Genomic DNA, 26,792 nt, shown 5'->3' with positions numbered 1-26,792 from the left:
GAAATATTGGGACATCGACACAATTCGAACATCTTTGGCTCTGTACACCACCACAATGGAGTTGGAATGAAACAAACACAATGTGCTTTAACTGCAGACTGTCAGCTTTAATTTGAGGGTATGTACATCCAACTCAGGTGAACGGGTAGGATTTACTGCAGTTTGCATATGTGCCTCCCACTTGTTAAGGGACTAAAGGTAATGGGACAATTGGCTTCTCAGCTGTTCCATGGCCAGGTGTGTGATATTCTCTCATTACCCCAATTACAATGTGCAGATAAAAGGCCCAGAGTTCATTTCAAGTGTGCTATTTGCATTTGGGGTTTATTGTCAACTCTCAAGATGAGATCCAAAGGGCTGTCACTATCAGTGAAGCAAGCCATCATTAGGCTAAAGAAACAAAACAAACCCATCAGAGAGATAGCAAGAACATTAGGTGTGGCCAAAACAACTATTTGGAATATTCTCAAAAAGAAAGAACGTACCTGTGAGCTCAGCAACACCAAAAGATCCGGGAGACCACGGAAAACAACTGTGGTGGATGACCGAAGAATTCTTTCCCTGGTGAAGAAAACACTCTTTACAACAGTTGGCCAGATCAAGAACACTCCCCAGGAGGTAGGTGTATGTGTGTCAAAGTCAACAATCAAGAGAAGACTTCACCAGAGTGAATACAGAGGGTTCACCCTAAGATGTAAACCATTGGAGAACCTCAAAAACAGGAAGGCCAGATTAGAGTTTGCCAAACAACATCTACCAAAGCCTTCACAGTTCTGGAACAAGATCCTATGGACAGATGAGACCAAGATCAACTTGTACCAGAGTGATGGGAAGAGAAGAGTATGGAGAAGGAAAGGAACTGCTCATGATCCTAAACATACCACCTCATCAGTGAAGCATGGTGGTGGTAGTGTCATGGCGTGGGCATGTATGGCTACCAATGGAACTGGTTCTCTTGTGTTTATTGATGATGTGACTGCTGACAAAAGCAGCAGGATGAATTCTGAAGTGTTTCGGGCAATATTATCTGTTCACATTCAGCCAAATGCTGCAGAACTCATTGGACGGCGCTTTACAGTGCAGATGGACAATGATCCAAAGCATACTTCAAAAGCAACCAAAGAGTTTGTGAAGGGACAGAAGTGGAATGTTATGCAATGGCCAAGTCAATCACCTGACCTGAATCCCATTGAGCATGCATTTCACTTGCTGAAGACAAAACTGAAGGGAAAATGCCCCAAGAACAAGCAGGAACTGAAGACAGTTGCAGTAGAGGCCTGGCAGAGCATCACCAGGGATGATTGACTGCAAAGGATTTGCAACCAAGTATTAAGAAGGGAAAGTTTGATTTATGATAATTATTCTGTCCCATTACCTTTGGTCCCTTAGCAAGTGGGAGGCACATATGCAAACTGCTGTAAGTCCTACCCCGTTCACCTGAGTTGGATGTACATACCCTCAAATTAAAGCTGACAGTCTGCAGTTAAAGCACATTGTGTTTGTTTCATTCCAACTCCACTGTGGTGGTGTATAGAGCCAAAGATGTTCGAATTGTGTCGATGTCCCAATATTTCTGGACCTGACTATTTTATTTTTAACTTTAGTCAGCAAGTCAAATATTGAAGTCTGTGCTATCAGTAGACTATGTCCAGTTATAAAGTCTAGCATATTTTGCTCTTCCAAAGATTTAAACTTAGAGCTCTCATCTCTCCTGTGTGAGCCCTTATGTGGCTGAGCAAACAGCCTTTGCCTTTGGGGAGGGAGTATTCTCTGTCAGAGAGGAGGAAACTGCAACGGTTATAGTTTCTTTATCTCAGAGTAGGTCCCACTCTAGGGAGTCACATCTGTTGGATAGATCACTAATAAGGTGGCTTACTTGCTTGTGACATATCCATCAACTTTGTTTCAGGGACTTAGGTAAAGACTATATTCAAGAAGATGTCCACTTGCTTCTTCCTTTTCCCCATGTACTTTTTGTAAACAAAACCTGGCTCAAGAATGGCAGTAATAAAATAAAAAATGACTGGTGGGGAAAAAAATCAAGAGACTTAAAAATAAGCTGGGAATTAAAATACAGATAAAATGAAAGGCTTTTCGGCAGAGCTTGTCATAAAAGACTGTAGCTGTGCCACCATCTCAAATCTCTCCTGTTGAACTTACTCAGAAGATTTGGCCACTCTGGAAGATGTTCCTCAATCCTAATCTTGATTAGCCTCAAGACGCAAGGTTGCCTGTGCCAAAACGGAGCAATTCTCATTATCCTTGCACATGGCATTCCTATTCTGCATGTCATCCTTGCCTTATATTTAGTAGGCCTTGTGACTAAGCAACAATTAGAGCAGCGGTTCTCAACCTGTGGGTCGCGACCCCAATTGGGGTCGAACGACCATTTCACAGGAGTCGCCAAACAACGCAGTCCGCCATTTTTTTCCCCTTTTCCTTAGCTGTGCTACTCCCTTTTATTCTATTAGCTTTTGAAAGCCAATAGAATAGACTCTCTTGAATAGAGTCTAATTCTATTGGCTTTCAAAAGCCAATAGGAATTGTCCAGGCTGTCTCTGCCCTGCTGAGTCCGCCAAAAGTCCCATTCTGCAAACGGTGCTGCAAGTTGTCTGCAGTGAAGGCAAACTATCTGGAAGTTTTCACCCTTCCCTGCTGAGCAACTACCAAAAATGTAAGTAAAAGAGGGCCAGAGGTGGGAGGCCGGCGGGCGCAGGGAGGATTGCTGGTGTGTGTGGGGCCCGGCGGGTGCCTTACCTCCCTTGGGCTGGGCCAGTTGTTGGCCCAGCCGGTGGTCACCCTGCGCTGTTGCTGACCCTTGCCAGCTACGCCTCGGCCGGCGCAGGGGGTGGTACCACGCATGCGCGGTGCTCCCAGGCAGGGAAAGTCCTTGACTTACGACTAGTTGGGTAGTCCTCGACTTACGACCGGTTGGGGGTCGTGGCATTAAAAAGGTTGAGAACCACTGAATTAGAGCATCATACCTTTTGAACTCAAAATGGCAGAAACAAGAAAAGATAAATTTTCATGCTCTTTGTTGCAAAAATGTGAACTGGAGATGCTTCCCCACTGATTCATGGTTTTCTGAAACATCTCTGGATATTCATTCTGAGTCTAGACAAATTGTTTATTTAATTAGGGTACAGCCAAATTGTGTGTCACGTTTTCTCTGCCCAGAGGAACAATCAGGATGCCTCTAATGGCAGCCCCTTCAATCCCATTCTTCCTTGATTTTCTTTGTGGAGCCATCTTATATCCAAATGACTCACATCTGTAAGTGGCCGATGACTGTTTTCATGTTCATTGGATTTGTAGCATGACCAAATAACCCCCCTCCCCAAACCTGAGACAATTACTGAGAAAATGAGTTTCCTAGCTTGAACTGCATCCATACAGTTACGTCCTTGCAAAGATGTCTCAAAGGTAGCCCTATCAATATATTGGGCAGTTCCAATATTAAATGTGCCTTTAAGGTAACCTGCACCCTGTACCTAAACGAGGAGTGTATGAGTAATTTGGTCTAGTGATTAAGGCACCAGGATAGAAATGGAAAGACTGAGTTTTATTCCTACCTTAATATTGAACACTAGCTGGGGACCTTGGGCCAGTCACACTCTCTCAGTCCAATTCACTTTGGAGGATTGTTGGGAGAAAATAGGAGGAAGAAGGTATATTGGATATATTCATCACCTTATTTGTAAAAGTAATAAAGGTAGGATACAAAAAAAAAATAGCGAGTGATTTGAGAGGAAGAAGATTGAGAAAGTTGCTGTTGGATATAGTTGATGACATCCTCAAAGAGATGTTAGAATTTTAAAGAACAAAGATAATATATGGATTGACGTATATAGAAAAGGATAGTTTGCAAGTACAGGTATTCTCCAACTTACAACCACAATTGAGCCCAAAATGTATATTGCTAAGTGAGAAATTTGTTGAGTTTTGCTCCATTTTATGACTTTTCTTGCCACATTTGTTAAGTGAGTGCAGTTGTTAAGTGAATCATGGAGTCATATGATCATGGGGATGCTGTAATGATCATAACTGTGAAAAATGGCCATACGTCACTTTTTTCAGTGCTGTTGCAACTTTGAACACTCACTAAATGAACTGTTGTAAGTTGTGGACTACCTGTATGCTCTCTAATGGCCTTGCCATTTGCTGTGCATGCCCCCCAATTGCAGAAGCCACACCAGCCTTGCTGTTGGCCTGTACACCCTCTCACAATTGCAGAAGCCAAGCCTGTCTTGCTGCTTGCCTGCATGCACCCTCATGCTCCCCAACGCCAGAAACCGCACTGGCTTTGTTCTTCCTTCCTCATTTGAATTGCAAGCCAAACTGTCTTTGTCAAGCCCCTTGAGGCACCTCTCCTTCCCTCCCTTTCTGCTCCCCCCAGTGGCGGCTACTACTGCCGCCACTCCGCCTTCCTCTGGTCCTGGTCACAGATCTGCAAGGCCCCAAAACTTGCGGAGCAGCCACAGTACTTTTCAAAATATCCTTGCATCTTATACTGCCCTCTCACAGTCCCTATGATTGCCCATTGCCAATTCCACACTGTCCCCGCTGCACCATTACTTCTGCCTGCCACCTGCTTGGCTGGAGGCTATTTGTCCCATGCAGCCGAACACCTAGGTCAAACAGTGTCTGGGTGAATGGGCCAGGCCCAAGACAGAGGGCCAGGGGCCCACTGACTGTGGAGAATGGCTGGGGGAGGGCCAGCAGAGGAGGAAAGCTGGCTGTAAATGGGTTGAGGCGGGCAGCAGGGGGTGAAGGAAGTGCAGCCAAAGGTCCTTGCCTAAACGCCCTAAACCCGTTATTGAGATACAAATGACAGACTCAGTAATTCCTCTGTAGAACTGTATCAGCAGTTCCCTGGGCAATCTGAGCTTTCTGAGTTGACGCAGGAAGAACATTCTTTGTTTTGCCTTTTTAATTATATTTCTAATGTTAGGTGTTCAAGTCCTCGGAGGTAATAGAACCTAGAAACTTGAAGATCTCTACTGTTGATACTGTGTTGCCTAATATTATAAGAGGAAGTAGAATAGGAGAGCTTCTAAAATCTACTATCATCTCTACAGTTTTAAGAGTGTTCAGCTCTAGATTGTTCCAGTTGCATCATGGGGCCAGTTGATCTACCTCTTGTCTATATGCAGACTCATTGTCTCGAATGAGACCAATGATTGTTATATCATCTGCCAATTTCAGTACTTTAACAGAGGGATCCGTTGAGATGCAGTAACTGGTATATAGAGATAAGAGTAATGGAAAGAGCACATAACCCTGGTGGGGGGGGGAACTCCTGTGCTAACTGAACAGGTATTTGATGTGATTTTCCCTAACTTCATTTGCTGCTTCCTGTTCCTTATATACTCATGTCAAAAAAGGGTACTGGGTAGAAACTTTAAGAAATGAAATGAATACTTGACACTAATATTGGGTATATTTTTGCTAATGAATTTTTTTACTAGAGGTTTGATTAGAGGTAGTCCTCTGGAATTGATAAGTCTATTGCTAAGTGGCGTTATTAAATGAAACATCTTGTAACTGCACTGGATTTATATTGATTCTGCTGCAGTCATAGTGTGACAGCACATTTCCTGCCAGTTTCCTCCTTGACTTTGCTGGTCAGAAACCAGCTATGAAGGTTACAAATGATGATCATGTGGCCATGAGTCATGAGTTGTGTATGCCAGTAGTGAGGTGCCCAAATTGTGATCATGTAACCATAGAAATGCTATAATGGCCATCTTAAACCTACTTTTTCATTGCCCTTGTAATACAGAATGGTTGCTATTTGGGAACTGAGGACCACCTATGTATGATGGCTAAAGTTTATGCTTAGAACCTCACTAGACAACCCAGTTAGATCATTGATTCAGAGGTGTTTCCTCTTGTGTTATCTAAACAAGAGAAACAATAACCATGGGTGGGCAAAAAAAGCAGTGGGAGTGGGAGCAACTTCCCATTTCCTGCCAGTTTCTCCATTGAGCTTTATTTTGCGAAGTCAATAAAGAGCATCAGAAATTTTCCATTCTTCCCTCTTCCTTGGTTCTTCCCTCCCCCTTTTCCTTCCCTTTCTTCTTCCCTCCTTCAAATTCCTGCTAGCTTCCCCATTTACTTGTGAAGCTTGCGGTGAGAAAGTAAAAAACTGTTGTCCTACAATACACTATTTAGCCAGTTAAAAGTCATGGCAACAAACATTTTAGGAGTATATGGATACTGACTGTTGCTGAAATGCAAGCAATTAAATTTATCCAGTATCATTCAGTAGAAGTTTATAATTTGATCTTTCATTTCTTGGCCTTGGATAACAAGATTTATTATACATATTTGCTGTGAAAAAGAATGAACATATAGCTTCTTAATTTTTATGGATGCTAAATGTTTTATTGTAAGATGTCTAGCACTTCCATGTTACAGATGAATTCAAGTATAGGTAGTCCTTGACTTACAACTGACATCAAAATTTCTGTTGCTAAATGGGTTACTCCATTTTACCACTGTTAAGTGGCAGAAATGGTAATAAGTCGCTTTTTTCAGTGCTCTTGTAACTTTGAACAGTCACTAAATGTTGCAAGTTGAGAATTACTCATATATTAAAGCAGGGGTCCCTGGACTACCACCAGTCTGTGGCACACCAGAAACCAGGCTATTCAAACAAGCAAAGCCCCATCTGTGCACATACAAGATGCAAGGCAGTACACGAAACCACATCCTTCCCCCAGTCCACCAAAAAACCTCTCTCCATGGAACTGGGCCCTGGTGCTGAAAAGGTTGGGGACCACAGTACTAAAGCAACCAATTGTTAGACCTTATGGGAATTTTGTTCTCTGCATTTTATTCAGTCTACCCACTTTGCTTAAACTGTTACGTAAAGTAAAAAAAAAAACCCTATCCTTGAATATTTGTATTTGTCATTCATTTGTATCACAATATAGGTAACACTTGAAAGGGGAAACTTGCAAAATGTTCATTTTTGCATGGATTTTTGTAATTAATTTATAATTTATAATCATTGCAAAAACGATAAACGATTTGAAAATTGAAGAGAGATTGAACAAATTAACTGTTAGACACAGGCATATCTCTGATTATTGCTGCATTAGTGTAATGACTTTTACAAATTGAATTATCAACTAGGAATTTAAAAAGACATGTTATATTGTTACTCATTAATGCATATGTTTTAAACTTTACTATGAACTCTGAGGTATTATTAACACTGCTCTTACAGGTTGAAGAGCCTGGAAAAAGTATGAGATCATGGAAATGGACAGTAGAACATATACTCTACAAAGCTTTTCGGTCATACCTTTTACCTCCTACAAATTTTAGAGAAGATGGCAATATTTTGCAACTTGCTAATCTACTTGACTTGTACAAAGTTTTTGAGCGGTGCTAAATACAAATATTTATTCTAGGACTATTTAATCTATTTTCTTTCTCATCATTATAACTTTAATCAATCATTAAATAGTACTGTATTTTAACTTTTGCGTAAAAATAACTATTGAATGGTCAGAAAATTAATCAACTATTGTTCAATGTTTCACAATATCCACATATTGTATAGTGAGCAAATAAAGAAAACTTAATTAAACTCCTAATGAATCATACAACTGATGAAGGTGTATATTGAACAAATTGGAAGATCACAATTCTTTTTCTACTTGATGCTGTTTTAGTATTTCTGTTGGCAGATAGTTTGGAAATAGATGATTAGAGCATTTTTGAATGTAAAGGATCACTCAAATTTTATATAGAGATATAGATAGTCCTCAACTTATGATCATAATTGAAAGCAAATTTTTGCTACTAAGCAAGACAGTTTTTAAGTGAATTTTGCCCCATTTTATGACCTTTCTTGCCACAGTTGTTAAGTGAATCACTGCATTTAAGTTAATAACATGGCTGCTAAGTGAATCTAGCTTACCCATTGACTTTGCTTGTCCAAAGGTTGCAAAAGGTGATCACATGATGCTGGGGCACTGCAACTATCATAAATACAAGTCAGTTGCCAAGCATCTTAATTTTGATCATGTGACCATGGGGATGCTGCAATGCTCATAAGAAAAATGGTCATAAGTCGCTTTTTTAAGGGCCATTACAACTTTGAATGGTCACTAAACAAACTGTTGTAAGTTGAGGACCACCTGTAATAGAAATTAGCAATTTTCTATTAGTAATATCACAGTGTTTATAAACAGCTTCTGCTGACATAGTTTTTACTTAATTATATTCTGTCAAGTTTATCATTCAAAATAAATAACTGAAACATTTTCAGTCTGTAATGTTTTGAATTATGTGGGAGGATCAAAATTTTCAGAATCAGCACAATGAAAAGCTCAACGATGAAAATGCCAGAGAACATTAAGACAAGACACACCCATGCTATGCAAAGTGTCCATTTAATAGTTTTATATCTGCCACATTTCTCCCACCCACATTTCACTGCACACTTAAGCAGCATACACATCACTGTACGATAACAAATATTGCTCACTATTCTTACATTAAAAATAGGGATGGTACTGTTTAAAATTGAAATCTCGAGTGTGCATCACCATGCAATAAAGCAGATTTTATACAAGTCATTTCTATTTTATATAAATTTAAATATTTTACAAAAGTGTTTTCCATCAAAATGTAAAAAGTTTAGCAAACAAGACTCCAATTGTGTTTTAAAATAAATGGTATTTGATTCCACATTATATTTTGTTCTGATCTCTGAAGTTCTCATTGCACTGTATTAAAAGGCACTTGTGCCGTGTGATGATCTCGAGCACATAATTGGTTAGTTAGTTGTGCAGCAAATACTCTTGAATTCGTGCATCTCTTTCCAAGCACCAAGCATTAAAGCAGTTGAAAATAACTCAGAGAATAAACTTGATTTCACAAATGTGAAAATAGTTTATATAAAATAAGTCAACTATAGAGAATTGGGCTCCATCAGATTCCTGAATTAAGCGGCTAGAACTCATCACTTGCATAAATATGTAAGCTGTTTTTCCCATTTGCTCAAGTTAAAATATTATGAAACTAAACTCACTGAACAGCTTTGTTTTAAAATTTATGCCAAGGAAAGCCTGTATATAAAATAAGCTCAGGCATTTCCAGGAGCAGTGCATTCTTTAGTTTCCTTTCTATTGTTGAGATAGCAGTGCAGTTCGATTTGCCTTCATTTTCTCTAACCGTTTCACTAAGTGACTGTTGGTCATCTCCATTTCGTCTGTCCTATCCAATGCTGTTCTTAACTGAAAAAAAAAAAAGAGACAAAACTGTTAGACTTGAGAAAATCAATGTACCATCTAAATATATCATAAAACAACAAAATATTTTGTTATAGCTTTTTTATTGAACTAAAGTCCCCAAGTAATTTAGCAAATCGAAAACACTCTTTGCTTACAAAAGTTTGAAAGCATTTTAGCCCTACATTTAGCAGCATCAGGTTAAACTACAACTAAACTGGGTGACACAAGATAAACTTAAGCAGCAGCTAAGTTATGAAATGGACAAATACTGAAATTTTCATGTAAGCCATAACTCAGTTGCTTTTCTTTACACTATTTTAATGTCCACTATCAAACCCAAAGGTAAAGAAATCACTTAGAAGGGGAGGCATATGGGTATGCTTTTTGGCAATACACACAAGCCACCTGTTTTCATTCACTATTCCACTTCATTCTGAGCCAGCTGTAGTTTCGAAAGCGCCACACATGAAAAACTAAATTGCAGTAATCTAATCTTGAAATTGTCACATTTGTTATCAATAGAAGCTCTCTTATTTGCCAACACTGGTTAAAAATTCCACTTATGAAGGCTACTCAACTGCCCATGCCAAATCCAGGATGAGCTCCAGGATGGAAACTTACTCTTCAGATAAAATATCACCAAATCCAAATTCCAATCCCCAGAATTGGCAGCAAATCATGCCCAAAACCAATGATACCTCATGCACTTGGAGATATTCAAAGGCTTTTGAGATGTCCAACCTGCTTCTTGGGAAAAAATATCACTCAGTTTTGTCTCATGTCAAACTATGGAAAATAAGTCTATGTTTGTTACTTTCCCATTCTTTCAGATGCTAATGTAGGACATAAGAATTAGCCTTCTAACATCTCCCAAGTATATGGAGTATCCAGGTCATGGTTATCCTTTAAGGTGCTTTTCAAAAGGCAACTGGACTTTGTTTTTCCTTGAAGACATTTCAGTTCTCATCCAAGTAGCTTCTTCTGAAGAAGCTTCTTGGATAAGAAGCAAAACATCTTCAAGGAAAAACTAAAGTCCAGTTGCCTTTTGAAAAGCACCTTTAGGTCTCCCAAAGTAATCCCCAAAAGTCAAAGCAAAAATGCTCCAATGCCATTTTCTGAGAGACTGAAACAAAAAGTAGGACACTGTCAACCCTGTAAGAAGCAACTGAGAAACTGCAAGAATAACAAATTGCATTTCTCTATCATCCATTGAAGGCAACTGCAACAAAGCTACCAAGACCCACAGTAGAAAGGATTTAAGTAGTTCATTTCCTACAAAAGTTCTAGACTTGCAGTGCCATCATTTTGACTAAATATACAATTCAAGTGACTATATATATTAAAAAAAAACTTTTCAGAGGACCTCTAATGGTAATAGAGCAGCACTACATTTAATAGCTTCAAAGAAATCCCACTGTCCAGTTATCTATAGATGAAGAAGAAACCCATCCTTTTTCTCAGAATAAACTTAAGTTCACTATTTATTCATAAGTTTTCCCTTTCTGCTCAAATGAAGATGGTCAGCTAGCTTCAGAAAGGCCTACGTGTGGTTCAGAAGACATCTCCACTTCTTTTCTGGAGATATGGTCTTCTCTAAAAACATTGGAAGATGCTTCTAATCAAACCATTATTCAATGGATCCTAACCATAGCAGTGGTTCCATCTATCAGTATCTGGCTTTGGACTGGCTATGACAGGTTAAGACTAAACCAAGGAGAGTCGAAATTCAAGAGTAAGTTAAAAATGTTATGTTTAATAATAATGATAAAGTTGGGAGGGACCTTGGAGGTCATCTAGTTCAACCCCCTGCTCAGGCAGGAAACCCTATACCATTTTGGACAAATGGTTGTCCAGTTTCTTCTTTAAAATTCCAGTGTTGGAGCATTCATCGCTTCTGGAGGCAGGTTGTTCCACTGGTTAATTGTTCTAACTGTCAGGAAATTTTTCCTTAGTTCTAGGTTGCTTCTCTCCTTGATTAGTTTCCATCCGTTGCTTCTTGTCCTGCTTTCAGGCGCTTTGGAGAATAGCTTGACTCCCTCTTCTTTGTGGCAGCCCGAGATATTGGAACACTGCTAAACTAGACATATCCAATTCCAGCAACCGTTCCTTATATGTTTTAGCCTCCAGTCCCCTAATCATCTTTGTTGCTCTTCTCTGTACTCTTTCTAGAGTCTCAACATCTTTTTTACATCGTGGTGACCAAAACTGGATGCACTATTCCAAGTGTGGCCTTACCAGGGCATTGTAAAGTGGTATTAATACTTCACAAGATCTTGAGTCTATCCCTCTGTTAATGCAGCCTAGCACTGTGTTGGCTTTTTTGGCAGCTGCAGCACACTGCTGGCTCATATTTAAATGATTGTCCACTAGGACTCCGAGATCCCTCTCACATTTACTACTATTGAGCAAGGTACCCCCTATACCAGCGGTTCTCAACCTATGGGTCGCAACCCCATTTGGGGTCGATCGACCATTTCTCGGGGTCGCCAAACAAGGTGATCCGCCATTTTTCCCCCTCGGGGGGCGGCGCCGCGCATGTGCGCCGCACATGGGGGTGGCGCCATCACACAAACGTTGAGAAGCACTGCCCTATACTATACCTGTACATTTGTTTTTTCTTGCCTAAATGTAGAACCTTACTTTTTTCACCACTGAATTTCATTTTGTTAGATTGCGCCCAATGTTCAAGTCTGTCCAGATCCTCCTATATCTTAAGCCTATCTTCTGGAGTATTGGCTATTCCTGCCAGCTTGGTGTGGTCTGCAAATTTGATGAGTTCCCCATCTGTCCCCTCGTCCAGATCGTTGATGAAGATGTTGAAGAGCACTGGGCCCAGAACAGAGCCCTGGGGCACTCCACTACACACTTCCCTCCATGTAGATGCGATGCCATTGAGGACCACACGCTGAGTACGGCTGGTCAGCCAGCTACGGATCCATCTGGTGGTGATGCTGTCTAACCCGCATTTTTCTCTTATCAAGTAGTAGGTTGTGGTCTACTTTGTCATATGCCTTACTGAAGTCTAAGTAAATTATATCCACAGCATTCCTCTGGTCCACTAATTTTGTCACTTGGTCAAAGAATGCAATAAGATTTGTCTGGCATGATCTATTTTTGACAAACCTGTGTTGGCTTTTAGTAATGACTTTGTTTTCTGATTCTAGTTGTTTGCTGATTCGTTGTTTGATTATCTTTTCCAGAATCTTCCCAGGTATTGAGGTCAGGCTGATAGGTCTGTAATTTCCTGGATCCTTTTTTTCCCCTTTTTTTGAAGGTGGGAACTACATCAGCTCTTTTCCAGTCCTCTGGTAGTTCCCCAGTGCTCCAGGATCATTGAAAAATATAGTTCAGTGGTTCTGAGATCACATCTGCCAGTTCCTTAAGAACCTTGGGGTGTAATCCATCTGGTCCTGGTGATTTGAACTTGTCTAGGCTGGACAGGTGTTCACTTACCATTTTCTTGCCTATCTTAACTTGTATTTCTATTTTTGATAGGTTGGCACTATTTTTGATAGGTTGGTTTTTCCCTTTGTGTTTCTTACTCTGTTTTCAAGAAATGTGCTAGCTTGGGAATAAAATCACTGAGTGGGCAAAACATATCCCAAATACAGGTAGTCCTTGACTTATGAGCACAATTGAACCCAAAATTTCTGTTGTTAAGTGAGACATTTGTTAAGTGAATTTTGCCCTATTTAACAACTTTTCTTGTCACAGTTGTTAAATAAATGACTGCAGTTAGTAACCTGGTTGTTAAGTGAATCTGGCTTCCCCATTGACTTTGCTTGTCAGAAGGTTGTAAAAATGGATCACATGACCCTGGGACACAGCAAAGGTCATAAATATGAATCAATTGCCAAGCATCTGAATTTTGATCACATGATTCTGGGGATGCTACAAAGGTTGTAACTCTAAAAAACATTCATAAGTCACATTTTTCAGTGCTGTTATAACTTTGAACATTTACTAAATGAACTGTTGTAAGTCGAGGATTACCTGTACAGGTAACTCAGCTTACCTGTAACTTTCTAATATTCTGTGGTGAATACCCTCAAAGGTACCCTTTTCAGGATAGGAATGCTTTCATACTAAGATTGAAAAACTTTATAGTATTTAATTCAATGATTTTAGCCTCACTAAAGGAATAGGATATAGTTTATGTATTTCTGCTTAAATATGGTACAGGTGTTATTGGAAACTTTGCTCTTGGAGAATAAACAAAGGAGCTAAAGAGACTGTAATATCTCAGATGTTCCAGTCCATGTTACATATTGTGTATCTGATTATCCAACATGCATCACTTCTCAAAGAAGATAGAAAAGTGAGATGGCATTAGAACTATATGCTGAACGTTTTGCTTTTCGTTTGTATTTGGGATAAATCTGAATCTAATTTAAGAACCACAATGGACTAAAGAGATCTTTTAATTTGTTAAGCGCTCACAACCTGTCATTCCGAAACAGGTGTTCAACAATACCAGAATCTTGAAGGAAGCTGCTGAGGTTAGAAAAGAGATTGGGGAAAATCTGTGGACTATGGCAAGATTAAGCAGAAATGCATGCTTGAGGAATCCAATAAATAGACTGATCTTACAAACTTCCATCCAGATTTCTTAACACACTTGAGACCATAGATATATAATTCTAACAGCTTTGACTTAAGGTCAACTAAGAAATCCTTCTCACTGATTAGGAGATTGGTGAATAATAATAAGGCAATTCTCTTAAATGATTCAAGATGATAAACCTCCAGATGTACTCACAGACCTGCTATGCCATTCTAGATATTAGTCTAATAAATACTATTAAATCAAAATAACATAAGCTAATTAATTCTTATTTAGATAGTACAGATTAAATACAAGTAGCCTAGGGTTCAAAAGAAATATGGGATCCAGCTTTAGTTGGCCCATTTAAGCTGGAAGTGGACAAGTCATGCTATGAATATGTTCATAAGGACAAGAAAGTTAAAACAAAGAGTAAGAAAAATAATCCCACTGGTAATTGGTAAATTCATTTGTTATCCTTGATTCACAAGATCCTTTAGGATTCCATGGAATAGAAATAAAACATAGAATTATTATTTTGACCATTCTGTCACCCAATAGTACAGATAGTCCTCATTTAGTGACAATGATGAAAAAGTAACTTTTGCAACCAATCCTCGCATTTATAACTTTTGCAGTTTTGTACAGCACAGGAAAGCTTAAGTGAAATCATAAATGCTGTTGCAAAGTTAATGATTAAACTGCTGGTCCCTATTGTGATCACTAAATGAGGACTACTTGTATAAAAGTTCTATAATTTCTTCCTAGTATCTTATTTGAAATATGATAATGAAAATGTGATGTTTCAGAAGACTAGACAGATGAAACTTGAAATCTTAAATATTTGATTATGTATTGGATAATATAATTTTATTTTGGTTCCTGAAATGGCATGGCAGTTTCATCATATATATGATCTGATATATGCTTTCAGAAAGCACCTTCTTCTCAGTTTATGTAAATCCTGCATCATCAGCCATGGGATAAATTGATGTTCTAGGTAAATAGCTCCAAATTCTGATTTTCTAATATTTTTCATGAGGTCTTTTATTAAAAAATAGACTTAAGATTCTTATTGCAGCTCCTAACTCCTTTAGGAAATTAAGTGGAAAGTACCTTTACAACCAGAGAAAAGGCCTTTCCTAGTCTAGGTAGCTCCTGAATATAAAATGAACATTTGCCTTCCTGTATATTTTACTCTTTCCAATTTTTAAAACAAGGGATTCATTTTCCAAACCAGCAGGGGATTATAGAAAAGTCTCATGACAATATAGTATCATTACCTGAATAAGCAATGATAAATGCCAAGTAGTAGATACTGTTTGCTTTTTTAAGGATAAAAATGGGAGTTTAATGTCTTTTGGGAAGTAAACTATTCTTATTTTCACCCGTAACTTTCCCTCCAACTGGTCCAAAACTGAGCCAAAATCAATTTTGTCATTTTGAAACTACCTATATGAATGAGAGATGTTAAGGGCAGAAACTGGAAGTGTCTGCCTCCCAGAGACCTCATATTCCCATTTGCAGGATTCAAGGGGGCGATGGAGGAAAGTTGCATTGTTGGAAAAGGATTATTTTATTGCTAGATGTTAATAAGCCTGATCTTGGATGCTGAATTCTTCGAATGATTTGGTTTCTGGCTGTCCTATGAACACACAATTTCACACTAAAATTGCAAGAAACCTATGGACAGAGTATTTATATTACTTTGAAATAACAATCTCAAGCTACCTTTAAATATAGCATACATTATTCACAGCTCAATTACTATACTATTACTAATCTGCTTTCACTGAAAGAAAAAAGAGACACTTACTTCTCGCTGAAGTTTTCTCTTTTCTGCTTTCAGTTCATCTTCTACTTTTTCTGCATTTTCTGCAGCAGTTTTATATCTCACCACCTGTCCTTCAAGTCTTAAAACCTAAAAGACCAATGATTTGTTTATCTTCCCATATGCAAGGAAGATTCAATGTAATTTTGACCTTTCTTTAAAAGCACTAAATGAAAAGCATTTACTTTTCATTGTTCCTTCCAAGGAATCAATACAAATATGTCAACAATACATATTCAAATGATATAATCATACCCAGAAACTCAACAGAATACTAATTAATTCAAATGAAATACAAACATGGCATTGATATTATCACTGATTATAAGTGAAGATTTTCCCAATGTAAATGTTTATGTGCACTGTTTCTACATCAGACATAGTCCTCTTTTCATTTCTTTTAACTTGAGATGCCCAAATATCTTTCCTGGCCATCAACTCATATATACAGTGCTTATTGCTTGAGGAAAGATCCTCTTAAGAAAATATCAAATCCTGTACATCATTGGCCTGATAACAGATGATAGGATTCCCATACTAGTGGTGTAAAAGAGGCACATTATGTGATGAAGTAGGGGAAAAAAATGGGGGAGGGATGGTGTATGGCCCTTAAGTTTGGAATATATCAACATCTTAAAAGATACCTACATTTTGTTCCAAAGTAGTTATATCTTGTTCAGCTTTTGAAAGTTTAAATTTGAAATCACTTATTTGTCTGTTGGCATCTCCTAGAGACAAGAAAATTTAGAATTTAAGAATTGTAAACCAAACTTCCGAATTCACTTCAAATCAAACCTTTACTTATTGCAAATTTTTGTTGTGGAGGAAAACAGAGCACTAAATGTGACAATTAGGTAACTCTGGAGATTGGTATTTTTCAATATTCCTGAAAGTTTATGAGGTGAATGCTTAAGATCTCAGGAGTTTAGTCAACACTTTTATTGGAATATAAAAAACAGAATGACTTGAGTAATAATATTTTAATCTTATATACAATGGAAATGTAGTTATTTTAAAAATTGTGAATGGTAGATCAAAAGATATTATACAAATTAACTGTCAAGACATTTCTCACCATGTCAGGAGAGAATGTAAGAAACAAGTTTTCTTTCTGCAGTTTCCATTCTCTCTGGTTATGACAAGAACTCTATAAATTTCACACAACTGGTACCAAACTTTGCCTGTTTTCCTTAATATTCCCTCATTTTAAATTCTACCTTATACATCTAAAACTATATACAATACTGTCATTAAATATGTTTTATCATCTGGTATAAAATTGCAAAACACAAACTGAAAATTTGCATAGAAATCAAGACATGACTACATCAAAATGCATCTTCTTTGAATACTGAATGAATGAACATACTCTGCATTTCAATTAATTGCAAATCAGAACCATTTTCCAGTCCTGTTAAATCAGCATTTATGCTTTCAGGTCTAGAGGATTTCTGCCGTGCCTCTTCCAACTGCAATTTCAGTTTTTTAATCTGAAATTAAAATAAAACAATATTTTCAGTATTTCACTTCAAACTTTATTTATTCCTTATCTAAAATGAATGGATATCATATTTAACAATTAGCATCTACTGCTATAATCAGGAATTCAGTTGATTGTTTTCAGCTTTAAATAAATCTACAAGATTTGTCTGAACAGGATGCTACTATTCCAACAAATTGGCAATTAAGTTATGGATATTTATATCCCTTAAAATGCTAAGATTATAGAAAAAATAGTTGTGAATATCTGCACTGAATAAACTGCCATGTTATATGAATGGTTTTAACTGGAACAAAAGTTTTGCCATATACATATTATGAAATATTTGCTATATACCGCAGAAATTCACAATCTGTTGCTCTTAAAAGATTTTGCAATGGCCCTTAACAATCTCCAAAATTGCTAGCAAAATGCAATTTTTAGTAACAAAAGGAGAAAAAATAAATAAATGCATGATTAAGAAGTAGATATCTACATATTCTTATACTGAGTTAAACTTAAAGTCTATATGACATCACTACAAATGTACATTTGTTCTGCCTATACCCACCATTTTTTGGGATATGCTTTAAGCATACTATTCAAAGACTAAATGGATGTGGCACTAAGCATACTATTCAAAGGCTAAACAATTTCCCGTAATGAGGTTTTAATTAAATAATAAAATACAGTTGCTTTATGACTCCAGAGTTAGCTCTGTTTGTTTAGGCCATAATTCTGTTGCTTCAGCAATAATCTAGGAGCCATAGGATTCATGTTTTTTTTTTCTCTATTCTCTTCTGACTATTTATTGATTGAGAATGATCCAGGAAGGGCTTTATGTATGTTGAATTCTAAGCTTATAGTGGGAAACTTGTAGGAAAAAGTTAAGCTAGAGAAAACTGTCTTACAGATGAAAGATCAGATTGCTGTACTTAAAAGAATGTACAGCAATCTGATCTTTCACCTGTAAAACGCAGAAATCTCCAGCTTAACTTTTTCCTACAAGTTTCCCATTATAAGCTTAGAATTCAACATATATAAAGCTCCTCCTGGATCATTCTCAATCAATAAACAGTCAGAAGAGAATAGAGAAAAAAAACATGAATCCTATGGTTCCTGGATTATTGCTGAAGCAACAGAATTATAGCCTAAACCAATGATGGCGAACCTTTTAGAGACTGAGTGCCCAAACTGCAACCCAAAACCCACTTATGCATCGTTGAGTGCCGGGTTGGTGTGGCCCATTGGCTGGGTGTGGCCAATTGGTGGGTGTGGCCAATTGGATGGGCATGGCTGCGGTGGTAACGGCAGATTGAGTGGGACTAAAAAGTTCAATCAATCAATTCCAACTTTGCAAGATCTTTTTTTTTTCTGTGAGAAGTTGAAATTGACTGATTGAACCTTTTTTTTTTTTTTTTGCACATGGTGGCAGAGGCCTAAAGCAAAAAGGTTTTATAAAACCCAGCTGAAGGCCTAGGACTGGGTCGACGGTGCGCGTGCCCACAGAAAGGGCTCTGAGTGCCGTCTCTGGCACCCGTGCCATAGGTTCGCCACCACTGGCCTAAACAAACAAAGCTAACTGTGGAGGTCATAAAGCAACAGTATTTTCTGTTATTTAATTAGAACTTCATTATGGGAAGTTGTTTATCTCATTATTGCTTTAGAAACCTTCAGGAGACTTACCTGTGACAATAGCTCTTCCTTTTCTCCTGCTAGCTTTCGTAGTCTAACATCTAGAACAAACAAATAGCTTAATTTCACAAATTGGAAGGCTTTTGAGGAATAATTTTATGTGGTTAGAATTTCACCTAAAAATTCACAATAAGACAAGTAGGATCTTTTTAAGCAAAACTTAGCACACAAAATTTTAAAAAAGATGGATTAATGCAGTGGTTCTCAACCTGTGGGTCGGGACCCCATTTGAGGTCGAACGACCATTTCACGGGGGTCGCCAAACAACGCAGTCCATCATTTTTTTCCCCTTTTCCTTAGCTGTGCTACTCCCTTTTATTCTATTGGCTTTTGAAAGCCAATAGAATAGACTCTCTTGAATAGAGTCTAATTCCATTGGCTTTCAAAAGCCAATAGGAATTGTCTAGGCTGTCTCTGCCCTGCTGAGCCCGCCAAAAATCCCATTCTGCAAATGGTGCTGCACCAGTTGAGTAGTCCTCGACTTACGACCGGTGGGGGGTCGCGGCATTAAAAAGGTTGAGAACCACTGGATTAAGGCTATTATCTTTAACTTGCAAGTACAAATAAAATTTGAGGAGGGTGACTTGAGCAAACCATCACTGAATTACAGCAAAATCACTTTAAAAATTGTCACTTAAGGCATGGGGCCCAACTAAGCAGTTAGATTAATTAACTCTTAATATAGTAATCCACACTTACCTTACTTGTTCAGGCACTGTTCAAAGTCACAACAGTGCTGAAAAATAACTTTACGACCAATGCCTGTATTTATAACGTTTGCAATACCTGTCAGTCATGTGATCACCATTGTAGTCAGTATAGATTGTATCTATTGTTTCCCCCCCCTCCATTGGCCAGTGGAGAGGTTGGAGAGAACGGATTACAAGAGAGTAAACAAACACACAATGGGGAATATAGTCGAAAGAATATGCTTATTTCAGCAGATGTGAGGACACTAACAAACAGCCCAGTGTATTCCCCATTGAGTGCCTGCTTACTCTTTTGTAATTTGATCCTCTCCTATGAATGTAATATTAATTCCCTTCTGGTTAATTATCCCAGCGCCAAGGTGAAAATTCCAAAGAGGAGGGGTGTGGTTAGAAGACAAACACAAATCTAAGATGTGAAACTGATTAGTCTTGTCAGTTTCCAGCCAGCTATCCCAATGCAGCAGTTTGTTTTTGGAATACTTTCTACAGGAAGTATTCTAATACACAGCGACTTAAATTTAAATATTTAAAAGCAAAAATTTACTGTATGTTTATAGACATTTTGTAAACCTGAAAAGATTTATGGAGTGCTGGAATTAATCACACAGAACTAAAAGGCTGATCTGTCTAAAAGTACAATTCTTTTGGTATAATTTTTTAAATTTATATGCGCTGAAGCCCCAATTTAATGTTAATCTTTTAAGAAAATGCTTATTTACCTAATGGTCCTTCCCCTGCTGACTCCAAAACTTGAGCAGCTTCTTGTGATACAACTGTAATTGCACCAATTACTGGTTTATGGTTAATATCACCATTTGGAGTGACTTCTGGGATTATTACTAATCCATGTTTCTGGGTGGGGGAAAAGCAACATTAACAATATTTATCAGAAAATTTTATTTTACAGATAAGCTATTTACTTAGCTAACATAATCAAAAGTCACAACACCATTGTTTCCATACATGAATTAGTATAAAGGAGAAAATGATGTGGTAATGATGCTGTATTTTCCATTATACTACCTATGGCCTGATTCCCCAATCTACATTTGTAAAAACTACTACTGCTAACATACCTCTCCTCTCTTCATTGTTTCCTTCAGGTCAGCCAGCTCATCTCTGAGCTCATCCCGCTCAATTCTAATGCAGTCAAAATATTCTTTTTGTCTCTCTAGAGCCTGGTTACAGCCAAGTAGCACAAAGAAAATAGTATAGAAAAAAGAATGTGTGATAGATAAGAGAGATTTCTTGTATTTACAAGAAGAGTACTAAACAAAAAGAAGAAAATAAAGCTTTACACAATCCTGTGTTTGCCACAAAAAAATCCTGTGTTTGCCATATTTAGCCAAAGAATTCCTCAGTTATAATGGATCTGTCAAATATGTATCTAGTCTTGTTCATTATATTACATATAAACTTTAAATAAAATTCTGGTGTAGTATTTCTTCCACACTAAGCCTATCATTCTCACAAATAAATCCCGATGCTAGGATTCAACGTGGAATTGATAAAATATGAAATATATCGCATAAATTAGGGTTGAATTGAATTTGTCATATGCAGTTCAGACCTACTAAAATCAATGCAACTAAATTAAAACCATGAATTTGTGTAATTCTACTTTGCAATTAAATCTGTACCAAACCACATTATTCAAATTTTTATCCAAAACCTAGAGCAAGAAAATATAATTCTCTGTGATGCACTAAGATTTTCAGATATAAACATTTGGATTTGATAGCAGGCCTACAAAATTATATGTATGGTATTATGATTTTCAGTTTAAATGAAACAATGTTGTCAACTGAGTTTTTACTGAAGAATATTAAAGAAAAAGAGGAAACCATATAGTTTCCTATTTCTCTTCAGGGCCCTGATTCTGCTTTGTATGCTAGATTTTTATAGGATACCTACTTCTCAGAAGCCAATCAGTTAGTAAATTGGTAAGCTTTTAAATAGTTTCCCCAGCAGTCCATCAATCAGTAGATTCCTAAAAACTATGGAGTGAAGAGAGAATTGCACCCACAGTATATTACAGAGTCACTAAATAGGTGGCTCATGTCCACCATTCTCAAATCTATATTTCATTTTTACTCATAAACAACTAGCATCCAAATACAAAACTTAACTGCAACACTGGAAGTACTGAGCAATCATTCTGCTTTATCATAAATGTATTCATGCATGCAGCATATCTTCTTGAATGGCATTTGTTTATTATCTAGTATCCAGCATTAATTTATTTAATCTAATTTATTGCTGTATTTGTAGTTACTATATTCAGATCCTCTGCATACTGAAACCATTAACAATCTTGTCAACATTTGCCATTCTATTCCTAATCACTTTCACCTCAGAAAAATCTCATACCCCAATTTTTTTATCTTTCCAATTAACTGTTTCCTGGAGGTCAAACACCTCTTTGGATATAGATTCTATTTTCTGCTGCATGCGCTGGTTCTCCTGCAGTAAACACAGGGAAAAGAATAAAAGAAGAGGAAAAACAAGTAAAAGGAATTACAAAAAGATAGAAGTGAGTAAATAAGCCAAAGAAACATGAAAGACAGAGGTATTATGAACGAAGACTTGAAGGGTAGAATTACAAACAGATTTAGGATTGATGCTCAAATAATCTACAACTGTCTTATATTACTGACAGTCCTTGATTTATGACTATTCGTTCAGCAACCATTCAAAATTAAGATAGCATTGAAAAATGGGATTTAGGACTCGTATCCAAACTTATGGCCACTGTAGCACCTTGTACTCCACTTGGCAATCCACCCATCCTTATGACCAATCATAAGAATGCTGCAGCTTTCCCCCCTCCCCTATCCTGCCTTGTTGGGTCCTGCAGGCCTTGGTCCTGCTTCCCACTCCCCTTGGTTCTACACTGTCTTCCCCACCCCCATCATGGCTTGATCACTTACCTTTTTGGATAGATTTCCCTTGGGAGGCAGCTACTTTGCCACATGGCCATTCTGCAGTTGTGCCTGCACTCACTATCCCAGAAGTGGACACCATTTTGTGAGTTGCCATAATTCCAATGATGCAGGAAGGGGAGCATGGGGTGCTTCAGGGAGTGGAGATGGTCCTGGGAGGCCTAGCAGAGGCTGCATCTGAACTGAAGGTTCTTCAGTGCAAACCTGGGCATGCACTAGGTCTCCCAGGGCTTCCTCCACATCTGTGGCACCTCAGGCTCTGCTAATAACTGTAACAGGGAGAGCAGTGATTGGGGTCATTAAGTAAGGTGATCACATGAGTACCTCATATAATGACTGTCACAATTTGTGTACATAATTGGCAGCTTCCATTGTGATTGTAATTCAAGGACTACCACAAATTTATGTATAAACATATAATTTGACCAAGAGTTTAATTACATTTGAAATGTATCCAATTTTAAAATATTGGTATAATGTCACTTTTATACCATATACTGGTTCAGTGTGGCTGCTATAGTTTATACTAAGGGCTCTTCCATGTTTTTAATATAGACAACATAGCCACATCCCCAACATTATATTATTACATTATACGTAGCTGTTACTCAATCCAACCAATCCAAGGTACAATAATTCTGCATATTCAACTCTTACTATCATAATCAGCTAAAAATCTAGGAATATCAAAAAAAGGAGGAGCAAATACAACATACAAAACTGACCATCTGGAGTCTGAATTCAAGTATCTAAGCCATATTTTTTACTGATCAAAGCTTATCTACCTTATCTGAATACAGTTTCTATTTTTTTAATCATTTAGTAGATTGTCAAATTGATCAACAGATTATTTTCTTGGTAATAAAAAACACAATGAAATAGATATATACACACATACGTACAACACTGATGACACCAATTTTGAAAAGATCTTTTAATAGAGGATCTAAGGAGACTTCTGTGGGACATTACAGATCAAAGGCTCTGCTATTAACGATTAGTCTTCAGAATCAGATTTTGGATATTAGTTGACAAAAAGGACCAAAAGAGTGATCTTCTGATTCAAAGTCTGTAAGGTAATCCTGAAGGATATCAAATTCTATTAAGAATGCCTGGCAAATTAATATAACTAACACTCTTTGCCTTCACTTGTAACATTCTTCTATTCACATCTGAGAGCAGATAGCTCACTATTCCAAATTGTTCCACAAACACCATACTCAGAGATATTTTAGATTATCATTAGATTTTTATCACATTTTACTTTTATATTTTACTTATTTTAACATACAGACATATATTCATGTGTGTTTGTGTGTGCCTGTATAGTCCTTGACTTAACAACCATTCATTTATAACCATTCAAAGTTATAATGGCACTGAAAAAAAGTGAATTATGATCCATTTTTCATACTTATGACCGCTGCTGCATTCCCATGAGCAAGTGATCAAAATCTGTACGCTTGACCAACTGGTTCATATTTATGATGGTTGCCATGTCCCAGGGTCATGTCATCACCATTTGCAATCTTGTGACAAGCAAAGCCAATGGGAAGCCAGATTCACGTCACAACCATGTTAATAACTTAAACAAATTCAGTGATCACTTGACAACTATAGTGGAAAGGCCATAAAACAGGACAAAATTTGCTTAGCAACAGAAATGTTGGGCTTGATTGCGGTCATAAATCTAGGACTATCTGTATGTGTGTATGCCTTTGTGTGTGTGTGTGTGTGTGTGTGTGTGTGTGTGTGTGTGTGTGTGTATACATACTCAACAACAGCACTAAGACTTCGGAATGGGAGAACTTGCTGCAGCCAACTCACCATGGTCAACTCGTCATAGCCAAATCACCGTGGCCAATTTGCCATGGATAACTCACCATGGTCAACTTGCCACAGGATAACTCCCTGCAGGACAATTTGTCATGCCCCCGTTGGAGCCTGAATCTGCAGAGGAAGATGAGCCAGAACTGGAGCTGACAGAGTTCGAGGGGGAGGGGTCGTTGGCTTTCGAGGAATATGGGAAGAGCAAGCCGAGGCAGGACAGGGCCTTTCAGGATTGGGATAGGCAAGAAGGAATGGGCAGGATGACCAAGACAAGCTAAGCAATGAACATGAGAGACAGAGCTCAGGCGATGAGCAAGGACCACCCCCTCCTGATTCTCGAGCATGGGGAGTGGAGAGAAGGCGGGAACAGCGCAAGCTGACCCAACTACTCGGGAGGAGAGCACCGTGCCCCACATCATCACACAATTCAACTATTTAATTTAATCATTTGGAATAATTTTTAAAAATAATTTTGTCATTCACATTTCATTTTGTCCCTCCTTTGGCATCCTTTCTTTAATGATTCTATTCCATCATTTCTTTGATATTAGTGTAACTCTTGTCCCATGAGGAGTTGTCTCATGGGGAATTGGCCGTGGTGAATTAGCCGCAGCAAGTTGGCTGCAGGGGGTTGGCTGTGGCGAGCTGACTGTGGTGAGTTGTCATAGACCCCTCAGACTCTTTAAGAAGTTTACAGCCAGAGCCATTGTAGCACAGTGGTTAGAATGCAGTATTGCATGCCAATTCTTCTGGCTGCTAGGAGTTCAATCCTGATTGGCTTAAGGTTGACTCAGCCTTCCATCCTTTTGAGATCAGTAAAATGAGGACCCAGATTGTTGGGGGCAATATGCTGACTCTGTAAATTCCTTAGAGAGGGCTGTAAAGCTGGATATAAGTCTAAGTCAGCGGTTCTCAACCTGTGGGTCGCCACCACATTTGGGGTCAAACGACCATTTCACGGGGGTCGCCAAACAATGCAGTCCACCATTTTTCCCCCCTTTTCCTTAGCTGCGCTACTCCCTTTTATTCTATTGCTTTTGAAAGCCAATAGAATAGACTCTCTTGAATAGAGTCTAATTCTATTGGCTTTTAAAAGCCAATAGGAATTGTCCAGGCTGTCTCTGCCCTGCTGAGCCCGCCAAAAGTCCCATTCTGCAAACGGTGCTGCAAGTTGTCTGCAGCGAAGGCGAGCTGTCTGGAAGTTTCCACCCCTCCCTGCTGAGCAACTACTAAAAATGTAAGTAAAAGAGGGCCAGGGCTGGGAAGTGGGAGGCTGGTGGGCGCAGGGAGGGTTGCTGGCATGCGTGGGGCCCGGCGGGTACCTTACCTCCCTTGGGCTGGGGCCAGCTGGTGGTCCAGCCAGTGGTCGGCCTGCCCCATCTCTACCGCTTGCCAGCTACACCTCGGCTGAAGCAGGGGGTGGCACCATGCATGCGCGGCGATCCCGGGCAGGGAAAGTCCTCGACTTACAGCCGGTTGGGTAGTCCTCGACTTACGACCAGTTGGGGTTGCGGCATTAAAAAGGTTGAGAACCACTGGTCTAAATGCTATTGCTATTACATAGTCAACATATTGCCCCCAACAATCTGGCTCCTCAAGAAGGATGGCAGGCTGACTCAACCTTGAACTGGTCAAGATTGAACTTCCGGTAGTAGGCAGAGTTAGTCTGCAATATATTCTCATTCTCACTTACACACACACACACACACACACACACACACACACACACACTTCAGCCAGTAAGTGTACCTAATATTCCTGTCTCCTATTTTTCCCACAGCCACAGCCCTGTTTAGTAAGTCAAGCTGAGACAGAGTGACTGGCACTCCAGCCAGCTTTCATATCTAAGAGAGGTGTAAAACTCACAGTTAACCTGGTTCCAGGCAAGCCATCTTAATCACTATACCAAACTAATAATAATTGTATAACTGTACTTACACAAATCTAGTCAATTAAGGAAAAAATTCATTAGTAAAGATTTTGCTATTGTCTCCCTTTTGAGATATATAAAAACAAAAAGAAGTGACTAGATAGGATAGCAATTACAGTGTCACCTCTAATGTAGAAGACCAGTAGGAGTCCTTGGGCTATAAATCTGTTGGGCTCTCTACCTCAAATATGAGAATGACACAAACAAGTAGAGTCATGCCAGATGTTATCTGGATTAGCAAGATTCACGTCATATGTTGAGGAACCAGGACAATCTGACAATAAGTGGGCTATCAAAAAAACAATACATGGATGAAACAAAAGAATCTGGTTTGACAGAATGCTACTGTAACAGTAGACTTAATGAGAAAGGATACTGTATATGAAATATATGAATGACCTATTGCTGGGCCGAAGACCTGCATCCTCATTAACTGGGAAATGGTTAGTTACCCAATACTTCAACAAAGTGAAGAGAAAGCTGCTTTCACAACTTGAGAAACACCAACTACACAACAAAACCAGGAAGACCAACTGGATGTACAGCCAACACCTGGAACATCACTGCCACATTTCAGAGC

The 26,792-nt window shown here is 38.5% G+C and overlaps 2 protein-coding genes across 26 annotated transcripts in view; one reads left to right on the top strand and one right to left on the bottom strand.

The window, feature by feature from the left end:
* Positions 1-7,883, top strand: part of MLH1 (mutL homolog 1) — a 53,866-nt gene extending 45,983 nt beyond the window's left edge. For all 3 annotated transcript variants that reach the window (XM_039336890.1, XM_039336892.1, XM_039336891.1), the window contains one exon: positions 7,235-7,883. In XM_039336890.1, the coding sequence (XP_039192824.1) occupies positions 7,235-7,402 (168 nt within the window). In that variant the 3' untranslated portion in view covers positions 7,403-7,883. The remainder of the gene's footprint in view (positions 1-7,234) is intronic.
* Positions 7,884-8,389: 506 nt separating this feature from the next.
* LRRFIP2 (LRR binding FLII interacting protein 2) overlaps positions 8,390-26,792 on the bottom strand; it is a 101,102-nt gene continuing 82,699 nt past the window's right edge. For 21 of the 23 annotated variants that reach the window (XM_039336865.1, XM_039336864.1, XM_039336869.1 and 18 more), the window contains 8 exons: positions 21,881-21,973; positions 20,587-20,688; positions 20,230-20,362; positions 18,792-18,841; positions 16,995-17,115; positions 16,274-16,353; positions 15,611-15,715; positions 8,390-9,254 (listed from right to left, as the gene is read on the bottom strand). In XM_039336865.1, coding sequence (XP_039192799.1) covers positions 9,144-9,254; positions 15,611-15,715; positions 16,274-16,353; positions 16,995-17,115; positions 18,792-18,841; positions 20,230-20,362; positions 20,587-20,688; positions 21,881-21,973 — 795 coding nt within the window. In that variant the 3' untranslated portion in view covers positions 8,390-9,143. The remainder of the gene's footprint in view (positions 9,255-15,610; positions 15,716-16,273; positions 16,354-16,994; positions 17,116-18,791; positions 18,842-20,229; positions 20,363-20,586; positions 20,689-21,880; positions 21,974-26,792) is intronic. The other 2 variants (XM_039336881.1, XM_039336887.1) reach the window with 1 other exon arrangement.

Source organism: Crotalus tigris, unplaced genomic scaffold (assembly GCF_016545835.1).
Source record: "Crotalus tigris isolate CLP2741 ecotype Arizona unplaced genomic scaffold, ASM1654583v1 scf7180000017666.379230911805:20528666, whole genome shotgun sequence".
Lineage (NCBI taxonomy): Eukaryota > Metazoa > Chordata > Lepidosauria > Squamata > Viperidae > Crotalus > Crotalus tigris.
This window is presented reverse-complemented; position numbering and strand designations above follow the sequence as displayed.